This window comes from Lytechinus variegatus, chromosome 17 (assembly GCF_018143015.1).
Source record: "Lytechinus variegatus isolate NC3 chromosome 17, Lvar_3.0, whole genome shotgun sequence".
Taxonomy (NCBI): domain Eukaryota; kingdom Metazoa; phylum Echinodermata; class Echinoidea; order Temnopleuroida; family Toxopneustidae; genus Lytechinus; species Lytechinus variegatus.
Window position 1 is genome coordinate 4,772,378 of NC_054756.1, and position 23,708 is coordinate 4,796,085.

The following is a 23,708-nucleotide window of genomic DNA, read 5'->3' on the forward strand; positions in this document are numbered from 1 at the left end:
ATTTTGATTAAATTTTCAGCATTTTGGTCAGTTAAGTCTATACTGTGTATTAAGATATAAATATTTTCAGCCTGGACCAACCCTTTAATATAATCTAGTTAAGAAAATGGAATACCCTGGTAGTGACATGCACATTTGGAAGGATTACCCAAACTAAAGATAGGCTTTAAGAATGAGATTCTAAGTGTGAACAGAGGAGTCACATGTATCAGAGTGATTACAATCTCTCACTATGAAATATTGTACAACGCCTACTTAACTTGTTGTACGCGATCAAATGGGAGGCTGAATGTCACACATTCGTACCGTTGCACACAAGATGTACCATCCAAAATGTACCGTCCAAAATGTACCATTGCACGGCTTTAGGAGGTGACGTCACAATGCGATTTCATTGAATAAGGTAACAATGCGCGTACAGCCCGCTGGCTAAATGCGCAATGTTGTCCAAGATCATGTGCGCTTGTGGGATTTTGCTTTTTGCTTTCAATATTTTTGCTCCCTTTTCATAGATTACTGGAGGGAAAAACTTGTGTTTTTTCATATTTTCGCTAGATTCCGAGGCGTTGTACAACACAAATAGCGAATATTCTTATTCGTGCAATGGTGCGAGATTTTGCATTCGGTGAAAGAAACGCTCTATTCAACTCGGCTAACGCCTCATTGAATAGAGCATCTTTCTTTCACCTCATGCGAAATCTCGCACCATCGCACTCATGCCTGTTCGCTATTTGTATAATGTCTTGACCACCTAATTTGCATAAACAAAATGGCTGCCAAATTGCACCATTTAAAATCTTATTTATCTACAATATTCTTTTATAATACTCGCTTTCATCAACATGGATACTGCAAAATCCTGCATACATAACATGTACCTTTTGGGAAAATTTGTTATTTCTGTTTTCGGCTAATTAATTATGCAATGCATATTTTGCAATATTAGGCTATAATTTGATAATTACACCTAAAAAGTTTATAATTTTTGGTACAAATAGCATTTGTATAATCATGATAATTGTTTACCGATTTATTCATTTATTTGGCAACGATACATTTCCCCAAGTCAACCATCAAAGTGATAACTGAAAACCACAGCTTCTATGCAATTCTTGATAGGGCACTTTGAGAATTGAGAGAGGCATCCTCATCTCAGAAACAATGCCAGGGTTCCCAAGGATATTTGAAAACAGAATTCCATGACCTTTCCACGACTGAATTGCTGGTTTACATGAACACCCATTATAATAGCAGAGTATGCTCATAGAGTATGAGAGTTGCGAGACACAACAGACCAGAAAGCTCCCATAGCCAAGAGTTAAATGCAATTCAATGACTTTTCACAAATTTTCCAAATTCCTTGACTTTTCCCTGACTTTCCATGACCACAAATTTTTTCCAGGATTTTCCGTGACTGTGGGAACTGTGAATGCAGACTGACATGACAGGTGTGTGAGTTAAAGGAAACCAAAACCCAAGAAGAGAAGCAATCTTCATGGAGATAGTAAAATGAGAGGTACAAAAAAGAAAGTTTCATTAAAATTGGTTAAGTAATAAGCAAGCTATGGACATTTAAGTTAACAAGTCTCGCTGTACTTTCTATGGGATCCTCAAATTGCAAACGTGCTTCAAAAAGGCTGATTTTGTGGACAATTCTCCATTTGGTTTGTACACATATTTTCAGATTTCCCCCTTTATTTTACATATTTTACATCATCTCCTCCTGACCTTGACATATGTGGTGTGAATTTTTTTCCCATGACATATGTTATGCTCAGGAGGCAAGATGCAATTTGAAAGGAGGAAAATCTGAAAATTTGTGTACAAAACAAATAGTTGTCCACAAAATCAGCCATTTTGAAGCACGTCTGCCAATTTGAGGATCCCCAAAGAAAGTACATGTATAACAAGACTTATTAAATGTCCATAACTTGCTTATTTCACAACCGATTTCGATGAAACTTTATTTAAAATGTTCCTCTCATTCCACTCTTTCAAATAAGATTGCTTCTCTTCCTGGGTTTTGGGTTCCCTTTAATACAAATAATGAAAATGTATACTAAAAGCACCTTTCAAACAGTAGATACAAAGTGAATCGACCAACAAGCTAAGCAACGGTTAAAAATTCATGACTTTCCACCCATCGAGATTTTGCCCATTTCTACAGTCATGCCGTTGTACATTTGACATGTGGTTAGCTGCTTATTGCTCAAATACAGACATACATAGTGGCGGATCTGAGGGTGGGGGGAAGCACAGCCGGCCCGTGCCCCTCTTTTGACAGCCATAATCAAAATTTTGAATGTAAATATACAGTGTTTACCCAAGTGTGCCATTCCCCTTTGAAAGTGAGGACCCTTTATTTGCTTGCCAAATTGTCCGCAGACAAAATGACCCTCAATCTTAGATGAAAATGCTTTTTTTTCTGGATCCGTCCCTGCATACACAGTGACACTCAATATGGTACAGAAAAATATACCAAGTAAGAGATTACATAGACCAACGCTTGTGGCTCACGAGTTCTCTATTGTTTGGAAATCTTGTTAACAAAGTTCAATGGCCTTTTTCTAGTGCATTCTTTACTTTATTTTTGCATATTATTTCCTTTGCACGAGCTCATTCTAGTAAATAAAGAGGCTGTAATAGGAGGAAATTATAATTTATAAACAAATTTTCGCCATTACTCCTATGTGTAAATGGCAGATTCGAATCCCACTGGTTCTAATTTTTTTCTGACTTATGATTTTCGTTACAGGTCGAGCATGCGGTCGTAAACACGTAGGAGTCATGCCGAAAATTTGTTTACAAATTGAAGCTCATTCTAGTTTGTCTGTTATGTCTGTGTGCATTGCAACTGTGAGACCTGCTGCGTCTGCAATTCACTACATCACCAGTCCAGTTCACACATTACTTGTTTTATATTGAGCTAATTACTAGTACCTAGATAACCAATAGTAAGACTGCTACTCTGAAAATAGGATGTGCATTCGTGGGTCCAGCTGCGGATATTGAGCACAGCCCCACATGCAAACATATGTCCCTAGCATTAAAGGTCAAGTCCAGCTCAGAAAAATGTTGAGTTGAATCAATAGAGAAAAATCAGACAAGCACAATGCTGAAAATTTCATCAAAATCGGATGTAAAATAAGAAAGTTATGACATTTCAAACTTTCGCTTATTTTCAAAAAAATAGTTATATGAATGAGCCAGTTACATCCAAATGAGAGAGTCGATGATGTCACTCACTCACTATTTCTTTTGTTTTTTATTGTTTGAATTATACAATATTTCAATTTTTACGAATTTGACAATTAGGACCTCCTTGCCTGAAGCACAAAATGTTAAAATAATGGAATTCCACGTGTTTAGGGAGGAATGAAACTTCATTTTACATGGCAATGAAGAGAAAATCAAAATATTTCATATTTCATATAATAAAATACAAAAGAAATAGTGAGTGATGTCATCAACTCTCTCATTTTGATGCAACTGGCTCGTTCATATAACTATTTTGTTGAAAATAAGCGAAACTTTAAAATGCCATAACTTTCTTATTTTAGATCCGATTTTGCTGAAATTTTCAGTGTTGTGCTTGTTGAATTTTTCTCTTTTTATTCAAATCAAGTTTTTGTTGGGGTGGACTTGTCCTTTAATTAGTGGAAGGAGATTGTACAAACCATGAAGTTTGTAGGGTCTATCTTGAGTGCTTCATTGAAATGCTTGTAGCCGTCTGCATACTGATTCTGGGCTACTTTCAGAAAACCTCTGCAAGAAAGAACAAAACTTACATGTAAACTCTTTCATTCGTTCAGTCCAAAAGAAAAAAAAATCTGAAAACATGCTTATTCATTTAGTAATTCCATGAGACCAAGAGCAAATTTTAAAATCACTCACTCATTCATTTGAAAGCAAGCTCCTGAATATTTAACCGACTGCCGGCTTTTAAGGGAAGGGGATTTTGCATGTTATTAGCTGATCCCAGAGTTCACATTCAAATGAGAAGAACGAGCCAATACCTTCAATTGCCATGGGGAAATGAATCTTAATTGCTCACCACAGAATTGTGATAAGATCTGAAAACTATATAACTGTAATAAAATCAAATCAGTGGAACCAGCTACAGGTAACTACAACAAAAGATGTCTCCTTAAATGTAAGATAAAAAAACAAAAATCAAACATGAAATTAAAATAATAAAAAAATAAAGTCGATACAAGTACTTCATTATAACAACTGATATGTTTTACGGATAGAGGAAGTGGATTCATGTAACGGGACTACATGTATGCTGACCTGTTGATATGTATTCTAGCATTTTTGACCGAAGACCCAGCAGCGGTAATCTTCTTCTCAATCTCACTGTACACATCTTGGGCAGACTTTAAGTCTCCAAGCTACAGAAGGGGTAAGACAGAGAATAAGGTATTTTTAGCATAATAGCAATACTATAGCAACAGAGCCGAGACAGAATTGTTGATACAAATCATCATATGTATCATCATAAAATTTTATCACCATGGTCTTCCGAATCCTCATTATCAAAATCATTGTTAATATCATCATAATCATGATCATCACCACCATTATCATCACCATCATTACTATAATAAACATCACCATTACCACCGTCGTCATCATCATCATCATCATCACCATCTCCATCATCATCCTCCTCCTCCTCATCATCAACATCATCATCATAATTATCATCATCATCATCATCTTCATCAACATCATAATCATCATCATCTTCATCATCATCATAATCATCACACCATTTCCATCATAACCCTTATCACAAGCATCAAAACACTATCACCATTTCCATTACTCATTATCATCCCCCTCCTCATCATCATCATCATCACATCATCATCATCATCTCCATCATCATCATCATGATCATCATCAAATCATCATCATCACATTCATAAACACTATCACACCATTTCCATCATCACCCTTATCACAATCATCAATACACTATCACCATTTTTATAACTCATTATCATCCTCCTCATCATCAACATCAACATCATCTCCATCATCATCTCCATCATCATCATCATCATCAAATCATCATCATCATCTCCATCATCATCATCATCATCATCATCATCATCATCATCATCAAATCATCATCATCACATTAATAAACACTATCACACCATTTCCATCATCACCCTTATCACAAGCATCAATACACTATCACCAATTTCATTACTCATTATCATCCTCCTCCTTCTCATCAACATCATCATCATCATCATCATCATCATCATAGTCATCGTCATCATCATCATCATAGTCATCATCATCATCATCATCATCATCATCATCATCATCATCATCATCATCATCATCATCATCATCATCGCCATCATCATCATCATCATCATCATCATCATCATCATCGCCATCATCATCATCATCATCATCATCATCATCATTGCCATCATCATCATCATCATCATCATCATCATCATCATCATCATCATCATCATCATCATCATCATCATCATCATCATCATCGCCATCATCATCATCATCATCATCATCATCATCATCATCATCATCATCATCATCATCATTGCCATCATCATCATCAGCAGCATCACCAATTATGACAATCACCATCAGTACCTTTAGCCACATAAGGCCTCTTCTGCCCGCAGCACATCATCTTTAAAAATCGACATGTGAATATCATCCATTTTGTGTAATTATCAACATCGCTAACCCTTGCATTGTGTTGTTTAGAAATGTTTGCTAAGAATCTATTTTGCATGAATAAAAATTTAGAAAAGAAATGTAGATCAAGAGGTACATTGCCACTTGGTCTACACCCACTTTGTCCAAATTCAATTCGGTCTTATCCTACATGGTCTGATCTTATTACATCTACAACCACTTCATCTATTAAGCATTTGTTCTATTTGCCATATGGCCATTTCACAATTATTTCTTCTAATTTTCAGCAAGGCTACACTGTACATCCATTTTGTCCTCCATCTGTTCGGTCTAACACCATCTAATCTATATGATTACATGAACAGTTATATGGACTGAATTTTCATTTTGACAAAATCTTGAATAAACAAGAAGTGAAATTATAGAGCAATAGAGCATCTAGATCAGGGGTGAGTATTAGACCATGTAACGATTGGACCAAACTGCAATTAGACCATCTGCTAGTAGACCAAGTGGACACAAACCAACAAGATGTACATGTATAAGAATCACCTGAAGATAGACCCTGGCAATACCGCTCATGATGTTGATTTCATTCTCTGGTTCTTTCTTTACCAATGACTTAAACACATTCACTGCTTGCATGTACTCCTGGGGGAAAAATGAGAGAGTGAGAATATCAATCCATAAAGATTAAATCAACAAAGTATGTAAAGCCAATCCCTGTACACAGAAACATCCTGAAATAATTTGTCTCCCATTGAGCTTTATATGATAAAAAAAGATAAATCCATAATTTATTGTTCGAACTAGACATGAAAATGAAATACTCCGAAAATTTGCTTTTGCCCAATTGATCGTGGGCCCGGCAGCCGCTGTGCAGCGCCAGATCGACGAGGCTCTATCCCTTTATTCGTTGAACACCAAACCTTTTCAAATATGAAAAGGTTTTTGCTCTCAAAGTATAATTGCTTGAGTAGATCATAAATTATAGTAATATTTGGAATGGAAGGGATGGAAGCTGTTTGGAAAAACATCAATATTTCATGGAATTACTCTAAAGTAGAAGTAATCCCCATGGAAGACACAATGGATCAAATGTATTAAAACAACAGTTGATTGAAAGCCATTGCTTCAGTAAAAGAATAGGCAAGTATGCAAGGAATAAAAATGAATAAATGAAAATTTTTAAAAGAATAATTGACATAAGAGCAACATAGAACTGAAGTAACTGCTTAAAGATCTAGTATTTGCTTAAAGATATCAGGGTTTATTTATTTTTATTTATTTATTTATTTCACATATTTAAAAAGGGTGGCCCAATCAGTACAAACACTGGTTTTCGTTGGGGCCCTTTAATTACATAGTAGATACACATAATATATACAGATATAACAAAATTATAAATACGAACTTATGTATACTAAGAACTAACTCAAAATGTTACACGATTAAAGAATAAGGTACAAATTTAACAGTTAAAAGTTAGAAAGGTGATCGTAAACAAAGCAAATAACAATGCAGCTACAGATTACAATACTTATCTCTACACATTTGAACTACTCATGCATACACCCTCAATACATACCCACGGGTCACCTACAGCCAAAGACATTCGTACACACATTCCACCCCCACCCCCCCCCCACACACACACACTCACACATATTTGTATGCACTGTAAAAAATAAAATGCTAATTTAGCACAAACAGTGCTGTACAGCGACTGCACCACGAGTGCCGGTTTTCTAATTTAAACCAGAAAATGAGCACCCGCAGCACAGCCACTACACTTGCACTGCAAGCGCCAATCAGCACCCCATTCCACACAGTGTACACATACCCATACACACCCTCACCTCTTCACTTGAACACACAAATAAATTGTATACATTATAGCATAAATTATAGCTTAAAACATAATACAATTTAAAAAAAAAATTCCCTGATTTTTCCCTGATGAAGTTTAAATGTTCTCTGATAATTATTCAACCCCATTCCCAGTTTTGCATGTTTTCTATAAAAGGTGTTGAAGTGAATTACATGTATTTTCAGTATAAAAACAATGATGTAAAACTGATTACCACCATAACCAGTCATTCAATGGATGTTGTTTTGATATGCAACACAATATACCAGAGTCTGACTGACTACCAAGCTTTCGTCTCTTAGGCTGATCAAAATTCCCTGACTTTTCCCTCATTTGCGGCATTTTCCCTGATTTGAGATATTTTAAAATCTATTTCCCTGATTTTTCTGACTGGATAAAAGTAAAATAATTTTCCCTGATGGGCTGCCAACCATGGATATGCACAAAACTTGCATATTAAGTTAACCTGGGGCCCGTTGCAGAAAGAGATGCAATCAAACGCAAATCTAAAAATCATGTGCAACTTGATATTCAACCAATCAACAACGCGCATTTTGGACTTGCAATTGATTTTTTGACTTGCGTTTAAACGCAACTCTTTCTGCAACGGACCCCTGGACTTTAAATATCATGAAAAAAGGGAGAAATTTGAGAAAACCTATCCATTTGAATATCACAAAGACTTTGACTAACATGTTAAGTGACATGGTCTAAACCATAAAATGGTGACATTTATCCTAATCTTGGCTGAAATGCATGATGAGAAAAGTCAATCATTTTAGCTCACAGGAAAGTTTGCCAATACATGTAACTGGTACTAATGATTAGTTCAAATGACTGGTCATGGTTTTTAGATGAGGATAGTTTTATCAAAATAACAAAGATCCACATAAAAAAATAATATATTGCACATACATGTACCATTTTGCTCCAGCATTAGAATAATTCAACACTTGTTTATTGAAACATTCCAAATGCCCTTGGCTATACCTCGTGCATGTTAGAACTATTCCTTGTGCATTATATTCTTACCAATGCCCCCGACAATGTGCATTTTTGCATACTTTTTTACCAAAAAGGTAGTTTCTCATTAGTGATATGACTCAAGAAGAAAACCATACCTTCATACTGACTAGGCAGTTTCCTACTGAATGAAGCACTCGAATTTGTCTACTTTCCCACAAAATCAAAGATGCTGCAAATGAAAAAAAAGAAGAAAAAATAAAGACAATTATCACTTCATATCAAGTTGTATTTATCCAATGTCATATGCTAAAGGCATTATAAACTGTTTGCAACATTTTTGAAACCTAGTTGCTGTTTTATAGGGATCCATAAAGATGCCATCCTGACTGAAGATTATCAGAGTCAATGGCTTTAAAACATTCTTGTTAGAACAATTCTTTTTCGTTTCAGATTTCCTACCATCAAAAGAGTTTGAATTACAATATAACGGTGTGATTATCTGCAGTGGAATATGCGTTTGAAGTCATGTACATGTATATGCTTGATATTGACAAGTCTATGACGTAACACACAGGCCCGTAATCTGAAGTCACTTTAACTTAGACCACAGTGTAAGTACATGCTAAAATTATGGGAAGCAAAACGTCAAATTTTGCTAATACATTGTATGCTACTTCTGTTTACTACAGTACTCCTTTTCTTTACTATCTAATGGTGAAGGCAACAATCTTCTTCAGGCGCGGGTTCAAGATATCCAAATTCAATGCATTTCTCTGACCCAATTGTCTGGGGACAGAAGCGACTCTATTATATTTCTGCATGGGCTGGATACTTTCATTGTATGACGTGGGTCTGCGTCCGCCACTGATCTTATTTATATTTGCGAGAGAGGCAAGTCCACCCCAGGAAAAACTTGATTTGAATCAATAGAGAAAAATCAAACAAGAATAACGTTGAAAATTTCATCTAAATCAGATGTAAAATAAGACATTTCTAACTTTTGCTATTTTTCAAAAAAACAGCTACCAGTATATATTTACAACTCAGTGATATGCAAATGTGAGAGTTGGTGATGTCACTCACAATTGTTTTTTATTGCTTGAATTATACAATATTTTAATTTTTAAGACCCTCTTGGTTGAGCCACAAAATGTTGGTAGTTCCTAATGTTCAGGAAGAAATAAAACTTTGTTTCTTATGACAATGAAGAGAAAATTGAATTATTCCATATTTGATATATAACAAAATACAAAAGAAATAGTGAGTGGCCTACATCATCGGTTGCCTAATATGCATACATGTACCTACCAGGAAAATTTAAAATATAACTTCCTTATTTAACATCCGATTTTGATGAGACTTTCAGAGTTATGCTTGTTTTTTTTACCCCTTTTATTCCAATCAACTTTTTGTTGGAGTGGACTTGTCCTTTCAGAATATTCACAATAAATTCGCCTCGCGAAATTTTTCAACCACGCCGCTTGCTGACTTTTTATTTTCAGATCTTGCGCAACTTTTGAGACCAAATTTGTGATGCCTGAGTATGCGGTTATGAAATTACGCAACACTATGTAAGTGAATGTCAGACCCAAAACTGCTCAAAAACGTGAATTCATGTACAAATCAAAGGAAATTGTGTATTTAGACAAAATTCATAAATGTATTATTTAAGGTTACTAATTTTCTCTATCTTGAAATACATGTACATGTACAAATCTAATATAATGTAAAACAACGATACATCTTTGAGATTTCTCACTTGATATGAAATGACATTATGATACATGAAAATGGCGCTTAGTTTTTCGTAATTCAGATTTCAGGCATAATTCATGTTTATACCACTGTTTTCAATACCTTTAGAGGGACTGAAATCTTATCAAATTAATGAAAATTCAACTCAAAAGAGGTACATATGTTTTTGTACAAAAACTTATTTATATTGGGCGGTTATTGTACTCATGGAAAGGAAAAACTCTGAACATCATCTAACATTCATTAAGTAAACAGCGCCATCTTTTGGTCACATTGCTCATAATGTACATGTAATAGGTTTTTACCTTTTCTATTCTCTTCCGAGAGCTCTATAGATCGTCCATATTCTGACTTCCCATCTCTGAGATTCTGAAGAATCTATCAAAAACAAAACAATTTTATATAATGATATTAATCATCAAGCGATCACATGCAATGTGGGCGTTTCCAAGAGTAATGTTCTCTGTGTTACTGGGTATCAGACTTGAAGGCCTATTAAAATCATTCACTTATTCCTAAGAAATTTATCAAAATATTGATTTTAATATTCAAAGCTGGTTTGTGCCCCAATTGACAATTCCAGGGAATGATCTGTCAAAGTCTTTGTGAGGTTTGAAACATTTTTGGTAATTGTTCCAAAACGAGTAAATAATGAGTCGTCAGACTATTGGCGATTTTTGTCATCACGTTCGGCAGTGACTTATTTTTTCTTACAGCTCCAAAGGTAGTTTGAGTGAAGCTACTACATGTAGCGAAACTGAGTAAAAATTTAATAGCAGATCCAGGTCTATTATGGCAATATAAGAACCTACATGTATGTTATGACATTGCTGAAAATAGACTTATAGACATATGTAAGTTTCCTACATGATTTTCATTTGTTGTTATTTCTCATGACCTTTGAAATTAAGCGTAGTACCATCATAAAATAATAATCAAGAGCAAAGCAGGTCGGGGGGGGGGGGGGGGGGGCGCTTCGGTACCCCATTTTTTCCCAAACCATGTACAAAAATGTTAAACTTACCATACGATTGTAATTTTTTGCGTGGTCAGCACCCACTTTTGGCTCAGACCCCCCCATTTGAAAACCGTTCCGCTGCCCCTGCATTCAACCTCCCATTTGCTTGCATACAACAAGCTAAGTACATGTAATTAATGTAGGTGTTGTACCATATGAGTTTGAGATAAAGACAAAAATAATGAACTTGAAGATTTAAGAATCTTACCTTTTGACAAACAGATAAAATGGCAGAGAGTCTATCCAAACACAATTGGTGCTTGCCCACATGCATAGCCAACTCGGCATGGATCAAACGAAATGAAAAAGGCACCATAGAACCTGTGGAGAAGAGATATAGATAACACAAGATAACACAAAATCTTTGATTGCTTTGCAACTAATCGGAGTTCCATATAAAATGCTCATAATTTACATGTATGACTGACTTTTTAATAACGCATGAGTGGTGAAACTTTCTTGCCCCAACGGAGCCCTCTGTAGCTGACTATCACCCGAGATCATGTTCCAGTTGTGCATAGAGTCATTCGTAACCTACCAACAGATTTGTGAAACAGGCATCAGGAAAGCCTAAGGCTGTGTTTAAGCGACCTCAAGCCAGAACGATTTGAATCATGATTCAAAACACGGACATAAATCATAATACAACAAAATCAGCGTTAAGACGGCCTTCATTCTAATGCTGTTTCTCCCAGGATTCGGGCTGATCCAGTGCCCAATTTGACAGAGGAAGGTCAACTTTTTGCATGTGTATCAGCTCTCGAAAAATCAGTCTTTTGCTTCCAGAATTCAGTCTATTATACCTCATTTTCTTTACTTCTATTCATCTTGTCGGTTTATCAAAAATGGTGTTCGGAAGTGAACTTCAGCGTATTGACACTGACAAAAATAGAGATCATTGCCTGTCAAGATCATTACTAGAACTTGAAGTTAAAGACATGATAAAAAAAAAAGAAGTGGACGATGTGATGACCAACGCAGAACATGAAGTTACCTGCATGTGACAAGAAATGCATGCATACATGTAGCACATGCGCAAACACTGAGTACAGCCCGTGCCTTGAGCTTGGCAAGAGTCAAACGAGAAGTAGCCCAATGCAGTGACGTCATCGAATCATGATTCAGATCACATTGCGTTTATACACAACCTTTTTTGTTTGATTCTACAGATCCGTCTTTCCAAACGCCCCTTTTCTGTGTTTCATGTTTGAGATCTGAAAGGCGTTTATTTTCACTTTGACTATTAAAACACAATAATGATTTGAATCATGATTCTTGGGTGGCGCATAAACGCACCCTCAAAGAGCTTTGGAAAGCTACTTTTAAACAATGCTTGAAGGGTGCGACTAAAGGGGATAGCTAACTGGCTCAAAGACTTGTTTGTGAATAGTGGCTATCGGGGGGGGGGGGGGGTCACAAAGTCACACTTAAATTCCCAGCCTCTGACGGTATAAAGACATCACCGCATTGGTCAAATCATGCTACATGTAAAGAGGACAGGTGATCCTCAAGGCCCTGTCTGCAGAGGTTTGTTCTATTGTTACTGAAGGTGCTGAGCATGGTCACAACACCCTCAGTAACAATAGATAATCCTCTGTGGCTCGGTCCATGGCGCTACTGTGTATTTATCGATGTTAGAAATCATGTGTGCATGGCATTTGAGCGTGCCTTAACACTTCGTGAGTCTTAGTCCATCTACTAAGCAAGTTTGATTGAAAAGTGACTATCGGTTGCGGAGTTAGGAGTCATAAGAGTCTTGCATGTAAACTTAAACGTTGACTTGCATGTAAACTTTAACGTTGACCTGAAAATGACCTTTGACCTTACCATGTGACCTCCGACTGCAGCATAACATGCAGGTCCCCCAAGTCCATCTACTAAGCAAGTTTGATTGAAAAGTGACTTACGGTTGTGGAGTTATGTGTCATAAGGTTTGTGACGGACGACGACATTTGGATCCCTGAATGTGCACTTTTGATTGGTTACAATTCAGTTTGATTTGGGAATTTGCATTTGATTGCAACTATAAATGGGTGAGAAATATCTCATGTAGTTACAGAAATGTTATATCCCAACTTATTATTTTGTCTTATTATACTAAAAAAAATTGTTTACCAAAATCCTCAAGAACGTAACAAAATGATTTGCTACTGATTTACCTCATAATATCAATTATTGATGCATCATCATAATACAAGGGGAACATTTTTACACACTTGTATGAAACCATAGATTATGATTTCATTTAGTGAAATAAAAAGGGAAAGTGGAGATATGATATGATCAGCACACCTAAATAATGCACATGATAACATGCATTCATGACACTATCTCGCAAAATATTGCCAAAATTTAAAATTCAACGACTTTGTTGATCTGATTTCGATGGAATTTTCCAGTGTTACATTAATTACTTTATAGTATTTTTAAAGACTGGAGTACCCTTCAATGGGCCTCAATCAACGCTTTATGAAAGTCACCTTGTCTGCCAGGGTAGAGGTCTGGGTAGTAGCCATAGAATAGATCAGGCTTATCCATTGTACCAAACGCATCTAATTCTTGCTCTGCTGCGGTGAACTGCTGTAGCTTTATCAACACTGAAATCCTGGTAAACCATACCTATGGATGGGAGGAGAAAGAGAGAGGGCGGGGGGGGGGGTGGGGAGGGAGCGGGCGAAAGAAAAGGAAGGAGGGAGTAGAAGGGAGAAAAAAAAATGAGGAAGGAAGAGAGAGTAGAAAGAAAAGGAGAAAGAGAGGAGAGAGAGTAAAAAGGAGGGGAGGTGAGAGAGGGAGAAAGAAAAGGAGGGGGAGGGTGGGGGGGAGGGGGTCAGAGAGTGATAAAAGGAGAGACAGACAGGATTGGAGAAAAGGGGGAGGGGAAAGAGACAGAGAGTGAGGGGTCGGTACAAGATGTTAAAAGGACAATCATCTAATTGTCAACAGAATCGCATACATGTATAACCCTTTGCCAATCGGAATCGCCATTTTCACATTGAACAAATAAAAAAAAAACAAATTACTTGATTTCCAATTACAAAAACTGTGTAGTTTCATGGGGAAAAATATGTACGTATGTACAACATCCCTTACATTGAAGGCCCATTTTATTATACTTGTACATGTATGTACACCGTACAATGTGAATTTGTGAAAGTGAAACATTTTCAATTGAGAAATATTATCTGTGTTGGTGATTTTCAAGGGACTGGGGTTTGAATTCATTCAATTTTTCACAGCTTTTGGTTTATATATTGTGTCAGACCAATCTCTATCATGGAAATGATTACAGTCATTTTCTCATTTAATTTATATGATATCATTGGGACACAACATCATGGAACCCGGATATTGTATACTAAGAAAAAAGTATATTTGTAAGAATTTTGTTTCAGAAAAGAGTCCATCTGTTCATCTGGTGAAAAGGAGTTTGACATTTTAATATAATGAAACATTCATTTTTTTAATAAATATTCCCATGGCTGCAGTATACATGTAATTTTTTTCTATTTCCTCTCAATATTCACAAACTATCAAAATAGAAGAAAACTTTAACTAGCACATCAATGATGTGGAGCTCATCCGGCATGTCGCAACAAAATTTAACACAATTTTAATTTCGGCCCAGTTGACACTGTAGTGAATTATCTTGGTGACATAAATTGAGGATAAAGAATTTAAATTGATGAAGAAATGACATAGAAGCATTTTTTTGTGATCTACGAATTAATTTCATATGAAAGTATTAATAATTATCTAGTCAAAGTTTCTTAACTCTGCATAGAACGTTGGTGAACCTAATGTAGCTCTCAGATGGAACAAAAATAACCAAAGTCAATCAACAAATAAGTAATTTTTGTGAGTTTTAAAATATATGAATAAATTAGCATATTTAATGAGTTTCAAAAATTCTATGTTGAAATTTTGTGTCACCACCTCGAGCTATCATATAAAGCAAACAAAATTGAAATTGATCAACAAATGAAGAACAATTTTTGTGATTTATGAATAAATTTTGCATAAATTATGATAAATAATTTTCCAGACAAAATTTTCAAAAATTGTGTACAAGTTTGGTGAACCTCATGCAGCTCTACCAGATGGAAGAAAAAAAAAAAATCTGTCAAAAAATAAAGAAGAGGCGTTTTCTGTGATTTATGAATACATTTTGCATAAATTAGCATAATAATTTTCTCCTGAAAATGTCAAAATTCTGTGTATAAGTTTGGTGGGCCTCATGAAGTTCTACCAGATGGAAGAAAAAATATCAAAATCTGTCAACAAATGAAGAAGAGGCATTTTCTATGATTTCTTAATAAATTTTGCATAAATTAGCAGTAATTTTCTACTTAAAAAAATTTCAAAATTCTGTGTAGAAGTTTGGTGAACCTCATAAAAATCTACAAGATGGAAGAAAAAAGTAAAATTGGTCAACAATTAAAGAAGAAAAAGCATTTTACGTGAATTTTTAAAAACATGAATAAATTAATTTCGCGTAAAAAGGGAAAAAAATTGTTCAAGTCAAAATGTCTAAATTCTGTGTAGAAGATTGGTGAATCTCATGAAGCTCTACAGATGAAAGAAACAAAAAATCAAAATCGGTCAACAAATAAAGAAGAAAAAGCATTTTTTGTGAATTTTGAAAAATGCACATAAATTAGCATATTTAATGAATTTCGAAATTCTGTGTAGAAGTTTTGAATCCCCCACCTATTGCTATCATATAAAGCAAACAGAATTGTAATCGGACTTGAAATGGCTAAGTAGTAGCATTTTTATATTGTGGAGGGACAACAGACGTTATGGCACAAGCCCATCTTGCCCTTCAATTCAATTTAATTTCAATTCAAAAATGGTCTTTATTGATAATCAAACATGTTAACAATCATACATGAAAAAAACAGCAAAAGCTGGAAAAATCATGCTTACAAGTTGGTTTTGGCACATTATTACATAGTAAAATGCATTAAAAATGGTTATACATTTAAAATTTATACAATTTAAATAAGGCATAAAAGGCAACGAACATGATGAATGAGTGAATGTAATATGATAATGGCAGACTTGAAGGAGAGGAGACTGACACTTATTTAAATGACAAAAATAATTGTATAATGGGGTGGGAATGACCACTTGCATTGCCTTTAATAGTCTACACAGTACACACTCATCTTTTGTTGGCCGGATGAGCTAACAACAATGGACCTTTCATTTTTTATTGATTATATATACCAATTGACATAGACATTATATGGCTGCTATATAATTGACATATTCACATCTTTCTTTAATATTGTTTCCATGATGTTAAATTCTACTAAGGGGAATGAAACATCAGGAACAAGTAGGCTTATGTCGAAAGAGAAAAATCAAAGAAGAACAAAGAAAGTTTGAGAAAAATCTGACAAATAATGGAAAGTTATGAGCATTTGAACATTTCGATCACTAATGCTGTGGAGATCCTCCTATTGGCAATGCGACAAGGATGTGTGATGTCACATGTGAACAACTTTCCCTTTGATGGACTATAAAATACCCCCAAATGCCTGTTTTTGCTTTTTTTTAATATGATGATACAAACTCTTTATCCATGATGTATTCTTGAAAAATCTGTATTACATGCCCTCCTGTAGAAAGATTATATGCTCTACTGATAGATGTGAAAAAGAGGCAGTTTAAAGTGAAATCAAAGTAATGGAGAGAGTTGTTCACAAGTGACATCATCTTTCTCGCATTTCCAATGTGAGGATCTACATAGCATCAGTGATCAAAATATTCAATTGCTCATAACTTTCTCATCATTTGTCTGATTTTTCTCAAACTTTCGTTGATCTGTTTCTTTGATTTTTCTATTTTCACACAAGCTACATGTATCTTGTTCCAAAGACTTCAATCTCCTTAAAAGAAAACTTTAAAAAGTTTGTATTGTTTGTGTTATTAAGAGGAATTAGACAAAAAATAATATTTCTATTTTATATCAATGTACAGGGAATATTTTTGGGATATTACATTGCATTTTTTCTCCACAAAAATCTTCTTTGTAGCAAAATCCTTCATTTACATGAAAATATTAAGACAGTAAAGTATTCAATAGTTGAGAGCTTTTCCCTTATTACCAAATATAATGGTAAACCTATTGACTGGCACAATTATTCCCTGATACACATACCGTAGCTGATATGATAAAATTGTTCACGCCCATCTGTTGATTTTGTTCCCACGATGATGAAACAAACAAGTTTACCTTGAACTTGACAAACTCTCTTGATTATTGGAATTAATATCAAACCTCTTGATATTTCCATACATGTTCAAATTATGAGAGATTGTATTTTTGTAAACAAAAAAAATCCTTCTGTTCATCTTTGCCTATTTAGTGATATTTGTGTGAAGAGGAATTTTACAACAACGGATCTTTCATTTTTTGTCAATATACCCCTATTGACATAGACAATACATGACTGTTATATAATTGACATATTCACACATCTCTCACGATATCTTTTTACCGTGAGCTCGAAAAGTAACCCTTGACCTTTGTAATTAGATTTCCTCTCAATATTCACATAATGTCTAAATTAAAGTAAACTCTGAGAATTTTGTATGTTAGCATGAAGAGAAATTAGACAATAATGATATTTTCATTTTTATCAACATACAGTGCATAGAGGAAATAATTTTTTGACATTACGTCACTATTTGCTCCACAAAGAGTCTTTTGTGTAGCAAAATCCTACATAGGACTGAAGAGAATTTAGAAGTTGAAAGATTTTCTCTTATGATCAAATAAGTATGGTATTAATCTACTTTCGTAGGAAAAATTATTCCCTGATATACATAGCTGATATATGAGTAAATTGTTCACGCCCATCTTATGACATTATTCTCACAATGAGAATGAAACAATCCCGTTTGGAGCTCATAGAGTAACCCTGGATGACTGGATCATTGTGTCATTTTTTCCCATTCCTTCTCAATATCCACATAATGTCTATATTAAGGAAAACTTTGAAAATTTTGTATGTTTGTGTAAAGAGGAATTAAACAATGACATTCTAATTTTTGCCAATATACAGGGAATAATTTTCTTGGTATTACGTCACAATTTCCTCAAAAAGTCTTTGGTGTAGCAAAATCCTACATGTACATAGGAAAGTATAGAATTTAATAATTGAGAGTTTTTCTCTTATGACCAAATTTATTTATCTTAAATTTGATTGGTACAATTATTCCCTGATACACATACCGTAGCTGATATAATAAAATTGTTCACGCCCATCTTTTGATTTTGTTCCCACGATGATGAAACAAACAAGTTTACCTTGAACTTGACAAACTCTCTTGATTATTGGAATTAATATCAAACCTCTTGATATTTCCATACATGTTCAAATTATGAGAGATTGTATTTTTGTAAACAAAAAAAATCCTTCTGTTCATCTTTGCCTATTTAGTGATATTTTTATGAAGAGGAATTTTACAACAATGGATCTTTCATTTTTTGTCAATATACCGCTATTGACATAGACAATACATGACTGTTATATAATTGACATATTCACACATCTCTCACGATATCTTTTTACCTTGAGCTCGAAAAGTAACCCTTCATCTTTGTAATTAGATTTCCTCTCAATATTCACATAATGTCTAAATTAAAGTAAACTCTGAGAATTTTGTATGTTAGCATGAAGAGAAATTAGACAATAATGATATTTTCATTTTTATCAACATACAGTGTACAGGAAGTAATTTTTTGGTATTACGTCACTATTTGCTCTACAAAAGAGTCTTTTGTGTAGCAAAATCCTACATAGGACTGAAGAGAATTTAGAAGTTGAAAGATTTTCTCTTTATAACCGAATACGTATGGTATTAATCTACTTTCGTAAGAAAAATTATTCCCTGATATACATAGCTGATATATGATTAAATTGTTCATGCCCATCTTATGACATTATTCTCACAATGAGAATGAAACAATCACGTTTGGAGCTCAAAAAGCAACCCTGGATGTCTAGACCATTGCATTTTTTTTTATACTTTCCTCTCAATATTCATACAATGTCTTAAAAGTAAACTTTGAGAATTTTGTATGTTTGTGTGAAAAGGAATTAGGCAAGAATGATACGTGTTTTGCATTTTTATCAACATACATGTACAGTATAGTGGAAATAATTTTTTGGCATTACGTCATTATTTGCTCCACAAAAAAGTCTTTTGTGTAGCAAAATCCTACATAGGACTGAAGAGAATTTAGAAGAAAGATTTTTTCTTTATGACCAAATAAGTATGGTATTAATCTACTTTCGTAATAAAAATTATTCCCTGATATACATAGCTGATATATGATTAAATTGTTCACGCCCATCTTATGACATTATTCTCACAATGAGAATGAAACAATCACGTTTTAATACCTGGAGCTCAAAAAGTAACCTTGGATGACTGGATTATAGCGTCGTTTCTTGTTCCCATTCCTTCTTAATATTTACATAATGTCTACATTAAGGAAAACTTTGAAAATTTTGTATGTTTGTGTAAGAGGAATTAAACAATGACATTCTAATTTTTACCAATATACAGGGAATAATTTTCTTGGTATTACGTCACAATTTGCTCAAAAAGTCTTTGGTGTAGCAAAATCCTACATGTACATAGGAAAGTAGAGAATTTAATAATTGAGAGTTGTTCTCTTATGACCAAATTTGGTAATCTAAAATTTGATTGGTACAATTATTCCCTGATACACATACCGTGACTGATATGATAAAATTGTTCACGCCCATCTTTTGATTTTGTTCCCACGATGATGAAACAAACAAGTTTACCTTGAACTTGACAAACTCTCTTGATTATTGGAATTAATATCAAACCTCTTGATATTTCCATACATGTTCAAATTATGAGAGATTGTATTTTTGTAAACAAAAAAAATCCTTCTGTTCATCTTTGCCTATTTAGTGATATTTTTGTGAGGAGGAATTTTACAACAATGGATCTTTCATTTTTTTTGTCAATATACCCCTATTGACATAGACAATACATGACTGTATATAATTGACATATTCACACATCTCTCACGATATCTTTTTACCTTGAGCTCGAAAAGTAACCCTTCATCTTTGTAATTAGATTTCTTCTCAATATTCACATAATGTCTAAATTAAAGTAAACTCTGAGAATTTTGTATATTAGCATGAAGAGAAATTAATATGCAGTAATGATATTTTCATTTTTATCAACATACAGTATAGCGGAAATAATTTTTTGGCATTAAGTCACTGTTTGCTCCACAAAAAATCTTACATAGCAAAATCCTACATAGGACTGAAGAGAATTTAGATTTTGAAAGATTTTCTCTTATGATCAAATTAGTATGGTATTAATCTACTTGCGTAAGAAAAATTATTCCTTGATATACATGTACATAGCTGATATATGATTAAATTGTTCATGCCAATCTTATGACATTATTCTCACAATGAAAATGAAACAATCACGTTTGGAGCTCAAAAAGCAACCCTGGATGTCTAGACCATTGCATTTTTTTTTATACTTTCCTCTCAATATTCACATAATGTCTTAAAAGTAAACTTTGAGAATTTTGTATGTTTGTGTGAAAAGGAATTAGGCAAGAATGATACGTGTATTTGCATTTTTATCAACATACATGTACAGTATAGTGGAAATAATTTTTTGGCATTACGTCACTATTTGCTCTACAAGTTGCCATATTTATGTATTCTTATTTCAAAGGTATACTGCCTATGAGTTTTAATGATCTTTTTACTAAGAACAGTGCAATACACTCATATAGTACTAGGGCACAAGGGGATTTACGTTTACCTTTCTTCAAACTTAATTTCTCAAAAACTACCATTGCTTTCATTGGTTCTAGATGCTGGAATAACATTCCAGATGAACTTAAATTATGTCCGACTTTGTTAACATTCAAACGTAAATACAAGGCATATATACTGCGTGTAGATTTTTGATATACTTAGCATGTATATTTCATTTTCTTCGTAATCTTCTTCTTTTTAATGTCAATTCTCTATACTCATTTTTTCCCTATCTCTCTCCCTTTTCTTTCCAACCCCCCTCTCTCTAATTTCTGCCTGTCTGTCTGTCTCGCACTTTCTGTTTTTTATGATATGAATGTATCTTTTTACTCTTATTCTGGGATTGCCCTCGATAAGCGTCTTTGGCTTTTTGGCAATTCCTCCATATTCAGATTACTTTATGTTCTGCTTCTTTGGTTGTTTTTTGTATTTTTGTTGTTGTATTTTTGTCATTCTTAATTGATTCTTGTTTGTATTTTATCATGTTTTTTATATTGTACAATTTGAATATGGAAATAAATGAATTGAATTGAAAAAAAAGTCTTTTGTGTAGCAAAATCCTACATAGGACTGAAGAGAATTTAGAAGTTGAAAGATTTTCTCTTATGACCAAATTAGTAATGTATTAATCTACTTTCGTAAGAAAAATTATTCCCTGATATATGATCAAATTGTTCACGCCCATCTTATGACATTATTCTCACAATGAGAATGAAACAATCACGTTTTAATACCTGGAGCTCAAAAAGTAACCTTGGATGACTGGATCATTGTGTCGTTTCTTGTTCCATTCCTTGTCAATATCCACATAGTGTCTACATTAAGGAAAACTTTGTATGTTTGTGTAAAGAGGAATTCAAGTGACATTCTAGTTTTTATCAATATACAGGGAATAATTTTCTTGGTATTACGTCACAATTTGCTCAAAAAGTCTTTGGTGTAGCAAAATCCTACATGTACATAGAAAGTAGAGAATAAATAATTGAAAGTTTTTCTCTTAAATAACCATATTTGGTAATCTTAAATTTGATTGGTACAATTATTCCCTGATACACATACCGTAGCTGATATGATAAAATTGTTCACGCCCATCTTTTGATTTTGTTCCCACGATGATGAAACAAACAAGTTTACCTTGAACTTGATAAACTCTCTTGATTATTGGAATTAATATCAAACCTCTTGATATTTTCATACATGTTCAAATTATGAGAGATTGTATTTTTGTAAACAAAAAAAATCCTTCTGTTCATCTTTGCCTATTTAGTGTAATTTGTGTGAAGAGGAATTGTACAACAATGGATCTATAATTTTTTTGTCAATATACCGCTATTGACATAGACAATACATGACTGTTATATAATTGACATATTCACACATCTCTCACGATATCTTTTTACCGTGAGCTCGAAAAGTAACCCTTGACCTTTGTAATTAGATTTCCTCTCAATATTCACATAATGTCTAAATCAAAGTAAACTCTGAGAATTTTGTATGTTAGCATGAAGAGAAATTAGACAATGATACTTTCATTTTTATCAACATACAGTGTACAGGAAATAATTTTTTGGCATTACGTCACAATTTGCTCCACAAAAGAGTCTTTTGTGTAGCAAATTCCTACATAGGACTGAAGAGAATTTACAAGTTGAAAGATTTTCTCTTTATGACCAAATAAATATGGTATTAATCTACTTTCGTATTTTATTATTCCTTGATATACATAGCTGATATATGATTAAATTGTTCACGCCCATCTTATGACATTATTCTCACAATGAGAATGAAACAATCACGTCTTAATACCTGGAGCTCAAAAAGTAACCTTGGATGACTGGATTATAGCGTCGTTTCTTGTTCCCATTCCTTCTTAATATTTACATTTAATGTCTACATTAAGGAAAACTTTGAAAATTTTGTATGTTTGTGTAAGAGGAATTAAACAATGACATTCTAATTTTTACCAATATACAGGGAATAATTTTCTTGGTATTATGTCACGATTTGCTCAAAAAGTCTTTGGTGTAGCAAAATCCTACATGTACATAGGAAAGTAGAGAATTCAATAATTGAGAGTTGTTCTCTTATGACCAAATTTGGTAATCTAAAATTTGATTGGTACAATTATTCCCTGATACACATACCGTAGCTGATATGATAAAATTGTTCACGCCCATCTTTTGATTTTGTTCCCACGATGATGAAACAAACAAGTTTACCTTGAACTTGACAAACTCTCTTGATTATTGGAATTAATATCAAACCTCTTGATATTTTCATACATGTTCAAATTATGAGAGATTGTATTTTTGTAAACAAAAAAAATCCTTCTGTTCATCTTTGCCTATTTAGTGATATTTTTGTGAGGAGGAATTTTACAACAATGGATCTTTCATTTTTTTGTCAATATACCCCTATTGACATAGACAATACATGACTGTTATATAATTGACATATTCACACATCTCTCACAATATCTTTTTACCTTGAGCTTGAAAAGTAACCCTTCATCTTTGTAATTAGATTTCCTCTCAATATTCGCATAATGTCCGAATTAAAGTAAACT

At 33.8% G+C, this 23,708-nt stretch overlaps 1 protein-coding gene across 4 annotated transcripts in view; it reads right to left on the bottom strand.

Moving 5' to 3' along the window:
* The window catches only part of LOC121430824 (trafficking protein particle complex subunit 12-like), a 70,839-nt gene that overhangs the window by 3,102 nt on the left and 44,029 nt on the right, over nucleotides 1-23,708 (bottom strand). For all 4 annotated transcript variants that reach the window (XM_041628237.1, XM_041628239.1, XM_041628238.1 and 1 more), the window contains exons 6-12: nucleotides 13,781-13,919; nucleotides 11,509-11,621; nucleotides 10,588-10,660; nucleotides 8,683-8,756; nucleotides 6,244-6,342; nucleotides 4,294-4,394; nucleotides 3,678-3,765 (exon numbers count right to left, since the gene is read on the bottom strand). In XM_041628237.1, coding sequence (XP_041484171.1) covers nucleotides 3,678-3,765; nucleotides 4,294-4,394; nucleotides 6,244-6,342; nucleotides 8,683-8,756; nucleotides 10,588-10,660; nucleotides 11,509-11,621; nucleotides 13,781-13,919 — 687 coding nt within the window. The remainder of the gene's footprint in view (nucleotides 1-3,677; nucleotides 3,766-4,293; nucleotides 4,395-6,243; nucleotides 6,343-8,682; nucleotides 8,757-10,587; nucleotides 10,661-11,508; nucleotides 11,622-13,780; nucleotides 13,920-23,708) is intronic.